Consider the following 11,789-nt stretch of genomic DNA (forward strand, 5'->3'; position numbering starts at 1 on the left):
GCTGAATGTGTACGCGACCAATAACATCTGCTGAATGTGTACGTGACCAATAACATCTGCTAAATGTGTACGTGACCAATAACATCTGCTAAATGTGTACACAACCAATAACATCTGCTGAATGTGTACGCGACCAATAACATCTGCTGAATGTGTACGTGACCAATAACATCTGCTGAATGTGTACGTGACCAATAACATCTGCTAAATGTGTACGTGACCAATAACATCTGCTAAATGTGTACACAACCAATAACATCTGCTGAATGTGTACGTGACCAATAACATCTGCTGAATGTGTACGTGACCAATAACATCTGCTGAATGTGTACACGACCAATAACATCTGCTAAATGTGTACGCGACCAAATACAATCTGATAAGCTTCTATCCAAAGAACACAGACAGTGGATAGCAATAGTGAGGCCGACAGTGAGGCCAACAGTGAGGCCAATAGCAGTTGAAGCAGAGCCTTTATACAGCAAGTCGTTGTCAAGGGGACGGTCACGTGTGTTTTAGGAACAGAGGATCCAAGATCACTCCGTTGCAGATGAGTAAGGAAGCTATACTGTTTTTAAAAAAACACACAAAAAAACTGTGACACGACATCTGCTTCAAATGCAGTTTCTCCCCCAGAAATAAAATCAGTCTCCATATTTTAAATAAAAGTTTATTAAAGGTTAACAAGGTCAACAACAGTAACTAAACTGAAAAGGCAGTTCTAAGAAACAAATTTATTTAAAAAAAAAAAGTCATGCAAGCAATATCCAAGGCCTTAACTGGTCCATTCACTCCCATTGATCCAGATGGTCATATATATACACACACACACACTCACAAGGGTTTAAGTGTATCTTCTTCACAGCCATTACTGTAATAAGTTATATATATACAGTCCTGTCTGTCTGTGATATGTGATATGGGGTGGTCTCTCTCCACCCTCCTCTTCATCAGTAGCGTCTCAGCGGATGCCATCGTCTTCGTTCACTCTGCAGCATTGCCCGTGTCTTATAAGAGAAAAGAAGCCGGGCAAGTTACTATGGCGATACATTGTGCACGTTTCAAAACGAGAATCTGCATCAAAATCAAACCGCGGTGTGAGAAATAGTAATTAACTTGGTCTTATACTTGGAAAGTGAAGCGTGTAATCTAGTTCTAACCGAGTCTGTTTGAAGATGAAGAGAAAATGGCCTGAGAGAGAGAGAGAAAAAAAAGAAGTGAGCCTACTTTTCCCATCGCAGGCGACGATCTTGACTTTGTCCACCTTGACCAGATCTGTCACTTCCCTAAACTCCACGTCATTCAGAACGAAGGTCCACACGTTGTCACAGAATCTATAGGTGTTTAGTGACCCCTAGAGGCGAGACAATGTTACAACACATGTAAAAAAAAAGGCATACAAAAGCAGAATGACATTTCAACCAAAGCGATATATTAATAAAAGCATACAGCTATGATTTCAGCTCATTTTCAACCAGGGATGAACCAGCTTATCTGCAAGGCTTACGTGTGGGTGAAGGCTTTTGCTCCAGACAAAAACAGTCATCTGTTTCAACTAACCAATTTGTGCACATATCCATTATATTACATTCTACCTACTACTTATTATTTGACTTTGATTATGTTGATATTGTACAGCACTTTTGAGGGAGCTTGCAAGTAAGCTTTACGCTGCACCGTTTATACCAGTTGTAAACTGTGTACGTGACGAATACACTTTGATTTAACTAATAACCTTCAATACAGTGTTTGATGAATCAGCTGTGATGTTGCTTTGGCTAGAGAGAAAGCCTACACCTGTACCAGCACCTGCACTCGTATTTGTCCCCTTTTTTTAAGGTAAGTGCAAACAGGGGAGTAATAATTAGTCCAAACAACTGCAAACAGTTGTGTTTTGTCCATGAAAACAAGAGTTTCTATTAGACAAATTCAGATCGGTCTCTTCCTCGTTTCGTTTGCTTCCTAGTGAACACAAGCCAGTCCTCACCTTGAAGTTGACCCTGTTGCGAACCCGGTTGGCCAGCGCCGTGTTGATGGCTTTGTCAAACTGGAGGAGAACCTGAAGCGCCAACTGAGGGGTGATCTGTTGGGTCTTGGGGAGTAAAAAAAAAAGGGGAAACAACCGTTTTTCCATTTAATCATGACTCAAGTTTAACATTGTAAGAAATATATACCTCGCTACTGTTTTCAGATGTGTAGCTAACAGTAGCTGGTAAAGTAATGTAGCTAGTGGTTGAGAAGTGCTGGAGTGAGGTTTGAACCAGAAACCATGAGCTAATCTTGGTCTTGCTTTATCTTGGCCAGGTCGCAGTTGTAAATGAGAACTTGTTCTCAACTAGCCTACCTGGTTAAATAAAGGTGAAATAAAAATGAAATAAAATAAAAAAATCACCTTTAACTAGTCGCGCATGCGCGTATAATAGCTAACTAATGAGCCAGTAACTAGCAATACAAATGTACTGAATCCAAATAACGTTACTCATCACCACTGACTTCGGTGAAACACAGTAGCCAGCTTAGGCCTGTAAATTAGCTTTCTAGAACTAATATTTTAGCTTCTTGGTTCAAATCAGACGTCACTGCTGCCAGTTATGGAGATGCTTCTTGTTAGCGTGGCTAACTAGTTAGCTAGCTATGTCGAAGACGAGAAGGGTAACTAGGTTAGCTAACCAGTTATTTCTAGTGAAAGATAACACCCGTTTTTTCAGATAACGAGGTTAACGATGAATAATGTGGCTCCATAATTAGCTAACTTAACTTGCTATCCTAAAACAAAGCGCAACTAGATCACGTTAGCTAATTATCTATACTAGCTTGGAAGCTAGCATAGCTGCAGTTTACCTGAATTAGCTCGTCAAGGCTCTCTTGCAGACTGTTTCCTAGCGTCGTATTTCTGTAGAGCTGGTATGCCATTGTAATAAATTAATTTTACTAGTAAGATTGTGCACAATTCACTACCAAAATACAATTTACTAGAGGAATTTAACCGACAAAAACGCTATGTTTTCAGAAACGGACCTGTGAGCCCCCGACTACGGAACACCGCGGAGGACAAACACAATTGCGTGTCGTATATTTCCCCAACCCCAGAAAGCCTTTAAACCGGTAAGAACCGCTAGATGGTAGCAGATGACAGAAGAACTGGGTGATTCAGTGGAATTGTATCTGTACCATAGAAAGAAAAGTGTGCAAGGGTGCCGTTATCTGTGGATAAGAGCCTGAAGAAACTATTGATTGTGTATAATGTTTTAATTGACAGACAACAGGGTTGTGTCAATGCAATATATTTATATTTTTTTAAGTATATATTTTTTCAAAAGTTATAGAATTATCATTTTAATTAAATACTCTTTTAGATTCCATCAGTTGGAGTACAATTTCAAAAGCATCAAACAATCATGTTATGAAAAGTAATTTAAACTGTAAAATACCTTTTTTTTGTGAATACTTGGATATTTAAGTACTTTTGAAAATGATGTAATATCAGCAGTACTGTTTATAAAGACTAATGCTGTTCCTCCCAAATCCCCCATTCATATCCCCCCCACGATAAGACTTCCACAGTAATCTCTTACATTAATCAGTAAAGAGCAGTCTCTCTCAGCTTTGTGATACGAAAAAAAAAACCACTCAACTTTGTTGATCACATGTATTTTTTCTTTTTATCACTCTGGAGGAGACGGTGTCAAGGCTAATGCTAACAGAACAGAGTTATTCGTTAGAGATGCCAGAGTAGGATAAATGCATCTGCCCACAGATGCTTGAATAAGCATTTATATTTACAAAACACCAGATAAATCACGGTTAGAGCAAGAGGAGATTTTTGTCAACTTCGTTTAAACATTATACATGGTTGTTTTGGTAATGCATAGATCTATTGAAGGAGCGGATTTGAAATGCCACATTTTTTTTAAATACAGAGAATACAAATATAAGGAAATGACATTGTAAATATGTCAGAGCAGGTAATGCAATTATTTGTACAAAGTCGGGGACTGGTGAGCTCAACATAAACCAAAACCATTAACATTGATCAATGTATCTATCTATTCAGTTTCTCCCCAGAATAAAAGTAATTGAGTTTGTTTAACTTATTTATATGTCCTTACAGTGGTATGTGTTAATGAAGGAGGCGGGGTTTACAGTGGTATGTGTTAATGGAGGAGGCGGGGTTTACAGTGGTATGTGTTAATGGAGGAGGCGGGGTTTACAGTGGTATGTGTTAATGGAGGAGGCGGGGTTTACAGTGGTATGTGTTAATGGAGGAGGCGGGGTTTACAGTGGTATGTGTTAAGGGAGGAGGCGGGGTTTACAGTGGTATGTGATAATGGAGGAGGCGGGGTTTACAGTGGTATGTGTTAATGGAGGAGGCGGGGTTTACAGTGGTATGTGTTAATGGAGGAGGCGTGGTTTACAGTGGTATGTGTTAATGGAGGAGGCATGGTTTACAGTGGTATGTGTTAATGGAGGAGGCGGGGTTTACAGTGGTATGTGTTAATGGAGGAGGCGGGGTTTACAGTGGTATGTGTTAATGGAGGAGGAGGGGTTTACAGTGGTATGTGTTAATGGAGGAGGCGGGGTTTACAGTGGTATGTGTTAATGGAGGAGGCGGGGTTTACAGTGGTATGTGTTAATGGGGGAGGCTTTGTTTACAGTGGTATGTGTTAATGGAGGAGGCGGGGTTTACAGTGGTATGTGTTAATGGAGGAGGCGGGGTTTACAGTGGTATGTGTTAATGGAGGAGGCGGGGTTTACAGTGGTATGTGTTAATGGAGGAGGCGGGGTTTACAGTGGTATGTGTTAATGGAGGAGGCTTTGTTTACAGTGGTATGTGTTAATGGAGGAGGCGGGGTTTACAGTGGTATGTGTTAATGGAGGAGGCGGGGTTTACAGTGGTATGTGTTAATGGGGGAGGCTTTGTTTACAGTGGTATGTGTTAATGGAGGAGGCGGGGTTTACAGTGGTATGTGTTAATGGAGGAGGCGGGGTTTACAGTGGTATGTGTTAATGGAGGAGGTGGGGTTTACAGTGGTATGTGTTAATGGAGGAGGCGGGGTTTACAGTGGTATGTGTTAATGGAGGAGGCGGGGTTTACAGTGGTATGTGTTAATGGAGGAGGCGGGGTTTACAGTGGTATGTGTTAATGGAGGAGGCGGGGTTCAGAGTGGTATGTGTTAATGGAGGAGGCGGGGTTTACAGTGGTATGTGTTAATGGAGGAGGCGGGGTTCACAGTGGTATGTGTTAATGGAGGAGGCGGGGTTTACAGTGGTATATGTTAATAGGGGAGGCGGGGTTCAGAGTGGTATGTGTTAATGGAGGAGGCGGGGTTTACAGTGGTCTGTTAATAGAGGAGGCGTGGTTTACAGTGGTATATATTAATGGAGGAGGCCGGGTTTACAGTGGTATGTGTTAATGGAGGAGGCGTGGTTTACAGTGGTATGTGTTAATGGAGGAGGCGGGGTTTACAGTGGTATGTGTTAATGGGGGAGGCGGGGTTTACAGTACAGATATAGGTGCTTAATTTGATCACCCCGCTGCAGGAGAACTTTATATTTAAAACTTGTTGTGTATTTGAGGTCTAAAAGGCTTCTGAAGTCTGGAATTTCCACTTTGACATTTCAGACTTGATTCTCCGTTACGAAAAATGTATCAACCCCTAGAAAATTGTCCATGAATTATAATACACATAATAATTCACATTTCTTGTTTCTGCAGGTTTATTTTCCTGCTGTAGCAAACTGGCTCAAATGAAGACCCTACATCTGTATCCTTGTAGCCACAGTAGCCTCTGTCTTGTAGCTACAGTAGTCTCTGTCTTTTAGCTACAGGGGCCTCTATCTTGTAGCCACAGTAGCCTCTGTCTTGTAGCCACAGTAGTCTCTGTCTTGTAGCTACAGTAGCCTCTGTCTTTTAGCTACAGGGGCCTCTATCTTGTAGCCACAGTAGCCTCTGTCTTGTAGCCACAGTAGTCTCTGTCTTGTAGCTACAGTAGTCTCTGTCTTTTAGCTACAGGGGCCTCTATCTTGTAGCCACAGTAGCCTCTGTCTTGTAGCCACAGTAGTCTCTGTCTTTTAGCTACAGGGGCCTCTATCTTGTAGCCACAGTAGCCTCTGTCTTGTAGCCACAGTAGTCTCTGTCTTTTAGCTACAGGGGCCTCTATCTTGTAGCTACAGTAGCCTCTGTCTTGTAGCCACAGTAGCCTCTGTCTTGTAGCCACAGTAGCCTCTGTCTTGTAGCCACAGTAGCCTCTGTCTTGTAGCCACAGTAGCCTCTGTCTTGTAGCTACAGTAGTCTCTGTCTTGTAGCCACAGTGGCCTCTGTCTTGTAGCTACAGTAGCCTCTGTCTTGTAGCCACAGTGGCCTCTGACTTGTAATCACAGTAGCCTCTGTCTTGTAGCCACAGTGGCCTCTGTCTTGTAGCTACAGTAGCCTCTGTCTTGTAGCCACAGTGGCCTCTGTCTTGTAGCTACAGTGGCCTCTGTCTTGTAGCCACAGTAGCCTCTGTCTTGTAGCCACAGTGGACTCTGTCTTGTAGCCACAGTGGCCTCTGACTTGTACTCACGGTAGCCTCTGTCTTGTAGCCACAGTGGACTCTGTCTTGTAGCTACAGTAGCCTCTGTCTTGTAGCCTCTGTCTTGTAGCCACAGTAGCCACTGTCTTGGAGCCACGTGCATTGGAGAGCCATATAAATGAACGCTGTACTATGCGATTACATATCTATTCACTGTCTCAATGAGACAACTGGAGAATATTCCCTGTATCCTTCTGATGCTGTTTTCCAATAGGATACTGCTGTCTACTTTTCAGTAAGGCTGCTAATTAGCACATTACTGTTGACTCGTTAAGATCAGAGAGCTTTGTTAAACAAGGAATGATCCTCTGGAAATGACAGAACACGTCCAACATTTTGGTGAATCTGTTATGTTTGCCGTCGCTTCTGTTGGCAGGCCTCCACTAAATCAGCAAATGGTACCTTTCTTTGAAGTAAAGAACAATGTACTTTGTCAAATACACAAAGACAAAATGAAATATTTGCTAAGTTGCAGAGAGGATCAGCTTCCCCCAGTTTAATTTGGATGATTCACACACAGTTTAACAGTGATCTACTGCAGTGGAAGTTGGTACAGGCTGGTGATTGGATGGACTCTACAGTTTAACAGTGATCTACTGCAGTGGAAGCTGGTACAGGCTGGTGATTGGATGGACTCTACAGTTTAACAGTGATCTACTGCAGTGGAAGTTGGTACAGGCTGGTGATTGGATGGACTCTACAGTTTAACAGTGATCTACTGCAGTGGAAGCTGGTACAGGCTGGTGATTGGATGGACTCTACAGTTTAACAGTGATGTATTGCAGTGGAAGTTGGTACAGGATGGTGATTGGATGGACTCTACAGTTTAACAGTGATGTATTGCAGTGGACGCTGGTACATGAATTGAACAATACAACACCACTTTTTAACTTAAAGATTGTGAAAATGCATGGAGCCAATTTGTTAAAAAAAAAAAAAAACTGTTTTGTCTGGTTGTTTTTAACGGATCCTATTGAAGTAATGTGGAATGAGGGGTGTATAGATATCATTATTAATGATCACACAGACTAAAAGGAGGACGAGAGAGACGACAGAAAGAGTAGAAGAAGCAGTGTTCCAATGTGGTTGTGATGTTAGGCTAAATGAATATTTAACAGCTGATGAAATATTAACGGGGACCTAATGAGGGAAACATTAGAAAACAGCACGATAACTAACGATGTGTCACAAAAAGAAGAAAAGTGCACTTCAAACTGCGCGGCGTACAAAATGTTTTGCAATGTTTTTTTTGTTTTTTTTTAAACATTACAGCACCAATGCAACGTCACAAATGCTACCCTACTTCCCCCTTCTTCTTTTTTTATAGTGCACTCTATTAGACTAGAACCCTATGGACCCTGATCAAAAGTAGTGCACTAAATAATAGGGAATAGGGTGCCATTTGTCCCCTTTTTTACTGCCCACACTAACCATTTGTCGTTTTTGAACTGTGCTGTCAGAACAGTTTGTTTTCAATATGCCAGTCGTTAGGAGAACTCACAAGGTCTGTGTTCCAGGAAGCAGTCTGTGTTCCAGGAGGCAGTCTGTGTTCCAGGAGACAGTCTGTGTTCCAGGAGGCAGTCTGTGTTCTAGGAGGTAGTCTGTGTTCCAGGAGGCAGTCTGTGTTCCAGGAGGCAGTCTGTGTTCCAGGAGGCAGTCTGTGTTCCAGGAGGCAGTCTGTGTTCCAGGAGGCAGTCTGTGTTCCAGGAGGCAGTCTGTGTTCTAGGAGGTAGTCTGTGTTCCAGGAGACAGTCTGTGTTCCAGGAGGCAGTCTGTGTTCTAGGAGGTAGTCTGTGTTCCAGGAGGCAGTCTGTGTTCCAGGAGGCAGTCTGTGTTCCAGGAGGCAGTCTGTGTTCCAGGAGGCAGTCTGTGTTCCAGGAGACAGTCTGTGTTCCAGGAGGCAGTCTGTGTTCCAGGAGACAGTCTGTGTTCCAGGAGGCAGTCTGTGTTCCAGGAGGCAGTCTGTGTTCCAGGAGGCAGGCTGTGTTCCAGGAGGCAGTCTGTGTTCCAGGAGACAGTCTGTGTTCCAGGAGGCAGTCTGTGTTCTAGGAGGTAGTCTGTGTTCCAGGAGGCAGTCTGTGTTCCAGGAGGCAGTCTGTGTTCCAGGAGGCAGTCTGTGTTCCAGGAGGCAGTCTGTGTTCCAGGAGGCAGTCTGTGTTCTAGGAGGTAGTCTGTGTTCCAGGAGGCAGTCTGTGTTCCAGGAGACAGTCTGTGTTCCAGGAGGCAGTCTGTGTTCTAGGAGGTAGTCTGTGTTCCAGGAGGCAGTCTGTGTTCCAGGAGGCAGTCTGTGTTCCAGGAGGCAGTCTGTGTTCCAGGAGGCAGTCTGTGTTCCAGGAGACAGTCTGTGTTCCAGGAGGCAGTCTGTGTTCCAGGAGACAGTCTGTGTTCCAGGAGGCAGTCTGTGTTCCAGGAGGCAGTCTGTGTTCCAGGAGGCAGTCTGTGTTCCAGGAGGCAGTCTGTGTTCCAGGAGGCAGCAGGGTCAGGAAATGAATCCTATTAACGTTCTACTCCGTTTCTACCTCCCAAATGACATACTATTCCCTATATAGTGCACTACTTTAGACCAGAACTCTATTCCCTATATAGTGCACTACTATAGACCAGAGCACTATTCCCTATATAGTGGTACTACTATAGACCAGAGCCCTATTCCTTATATAGTGCACTACTATAGACCAGAGCACTATTCCCTATATAGTGGCACTACTATAGACCAGAGCCCTATTCCCTATATAGTGGTACTACTATAGACCAGAGCCCTATTCCCTATATAGTGGTACTACTATAGACCAGAACCCTATTCCCTATATAGTGGTACTACTATAGACCAGAGCCCTATTCCCTATATAGTGGTACTATTATAGACCAGAGTCCTATTCCCTATATAGTGGTTCTACTATAGACCAGAGCCCTATTCCCTATATAGTGGTACTACTATAGACCAGAGCCCTATTCCCTATATAGTGGTACTACTATAGAGCAGTGCCCTATTCCCTATATAGTGGTACTACTATAGACCAGAGCCCTATTCCCTATATAGTGGTACTACTATAGACCAGAGCCCTATTCCCTATATAGTGGCACTACTATAGACCAGAGCCCTATTCCCTATATGGTGGTACTACTATAGACCAGAGCCCTATTCCCTATATAGTGGTACTACTATAGACCAGAGCACTATTCCCTATATAATGGTACTACTTTAGACCAGAGCCCTATTCCCTATATAGTGGCACTACTATAGACCAGAGCCCTATTCCCTATATGGTGGTACTACTATAGACCAGAGCCCTATTCCCTATATAGTGGTACTACTATAGACCAGAGCCCTATTCCCTATATGGTGGTACTACTATAGACCATGGCCCTATTCCCTATATAGTGGTACTACTATAGACCAGAGCCCTATTCCCTATATGGTGGTACTACTATAGACCATGGCCCTATTCCCTATATAGTGCACTACTTTAGACCAGGGCCCATAGAGTACCATTTGGGATACAGAGAGTGTAGTTTGGATTCCAGCCATTAATCAACTAAGTAGAAGGATAATGTCCTCTGTGTGGTCTGGCTCTTGTTTTGTTTGACCATAATGTTTTGGTGTCCAAGAAACTATACTTTTGGAGAATAACTTGAGTCACGTTCTGACCTTACAGTGCCTTGCGAAAGTATTCGGCCCACTTGAACTTTGCGACCTTTTGCCACATTTCAGGCTTCAAACAGAAAGATATAAAACTGTATTTTTTTGTGAAGAATCAACAACAAGTGGGACACAATCATGAAGTGGAACGACATTTATTGGATATTTCAAACTTTTTTAACAAATCAAAAACTGAAAAATTGGGCGTGCAAAATTATTCAGCCCCCTTAAGTTAATACTTTGTAGCGCCATCTTTTGCTGCGATTACAGCTGTAAGTCGCTTGGGGTATGTCTCTATCAGGTCGTAAAGTTCAAGGGGGCCGAATACTTTCGCAAGGCACTGTAGTTCCTTTTTTATGTCTCTGTTTTAGATTGGTCAGGGTGTGAGTTGGGGTGGTCAGGGCGTGAGTTGGGATGGTCAGGGCGTGAGTTGGGGTGGTAAGGGCGTGAGTTTGAGGTGGTCAGGGCGTGAGTTGGGGTGGTCAGGGCGGGAGTTGGGGTGGTCAGGGCGTGAGTTGGGGTGGTCAGGGCGTGAGTTGGGGTGGTCAGGGAGTGAGTTGGGGTGGTCAGGGCGTGAGTTGGGGTGGTCAGGACGTGAGTTGGGGTGGTCAGGGCGTGAGTTAGGGTGGTCAGGGCTTGATTTGGGGTGGTCAGGGCGTGAGTTGGGGTGGTCAGGGCGTGAGTTGGGATGGTCAGGGCGTGAGTTGGGGTGGTAAGGGCGTGAGTTGGGGTGGGCAGGGCGTGAGTTGGGATGGTCAGGGCGTGAGTTGGGGTGGTCAGGGCGTGAGTTGGGATGGTCAGGGCGTGAGTTGGGGTGGTCAGGGCGTGAGTTGGGGTGGTCAGGGTGTGAATTGGGGTGGTCAGGGCGTGAGTTGGGGTGGTCAGGGCGTGAATGGGGTGGTCAGGGTGTGAGTTGGGGTGGGCATTCAATGTTTTTGTTCTAGGTTTTGTATTTCTGCTTTTGGCCTGGTATGGTTCCCAATCAGAGGCAGCTGTCAATCGTTGTCTCTGATGGAGAACCAAACTTAGGTATTCTGTGTTCCCGCTATGATTTGTGGGTAGTTGTTTTCTGTTTAGTGTATGTCACCTTACAGAACTGTTTCGTTTCTTCCATTCGCTTTGTTATTTTGTGTTTTGTGTTCAGTCTAATAAATTAACATGGACGTTTACCACGCTGCCTATTGGTCCCATCCTTCCTCCTCCTCCTCGGACGACGAAGAGATTCGTTACAACGTGCAAGACATCTGTAATTGAACCCGTATTCAGTGTAATTGTTCTACTTTACAACAAAGTTCTTTAGTAAAATCCAATAAACAGTATACACTTTGTAATGCTTACAAAATGCTTCCATATTTTGAGTCATTGTACGTTTTCTAGCACATTCTCAGGCAGCAGAATAGTGGCCTGATTGGTGGCTCTATAATGGCACGACTTAGTGGCATGATGGTAGTGGGTGGTTATGATTCACTTTATGTTTCAAACATATTAACAGCTACTGTATTGGCCCTAACCCTGTCCCTGTCCCTGTCCCTAACCCTATCCCTAAACCTGTCCCTAACCCTGTCCCTAAACCTGTC

The 11,789-nt window shown here is 43.8% G+C and overlaps 1 protein-coding gene across 1 annotated transcript; it reads right to left on the reverse strand.

The window, feature by feature from the left end:
• Nucleotides 1-654: 654 nt before the first annotated feature.
• Nucleotides 655-3,040, reverse strand: LOC135529393 (transcription initiation factor IIA subunit 2). Its single transcript, XM_064958163.1, has 4 exons — nt 2,842-3,040; nt 1,988-2,092; nt 1,228-1,354; nt 655-1,007 (listed from the first exon to the last, which is right to left on the reverse strand). The coding sequence occupies exons 1-4, from the start codon at nt 2,911-2,913 to the stop codon at nt 985-987; spliced, it is 327 nt and encodes a 108-aa protein (XP_064814235.1). The 5' UTR covers nt 2,914-3,040; the 3' UTR covers nt 655-984.
• Nucleotides 3,041-11,789: the final 8,749 nt, after the last annotated feature.

The sequence above is a fragment of the Oncorhynchus masou genome, unplaced genomic scaffold, assembly GCF_036934945.1.
Source record: "Oncorhynchus masou masou isolate Uvic2021 unplaced genomic scaffold, UVic_Omas_1.1 unplaced_scaffold_1157, whole genome shotgun sequence".
NCBI classification, from domain to species: Eukaryota; Metazoa; Chordata; class Actinopteri; order Salmoniformes; family Salmonidae; genus Oncorhynchus; species Oncorhynchus masou.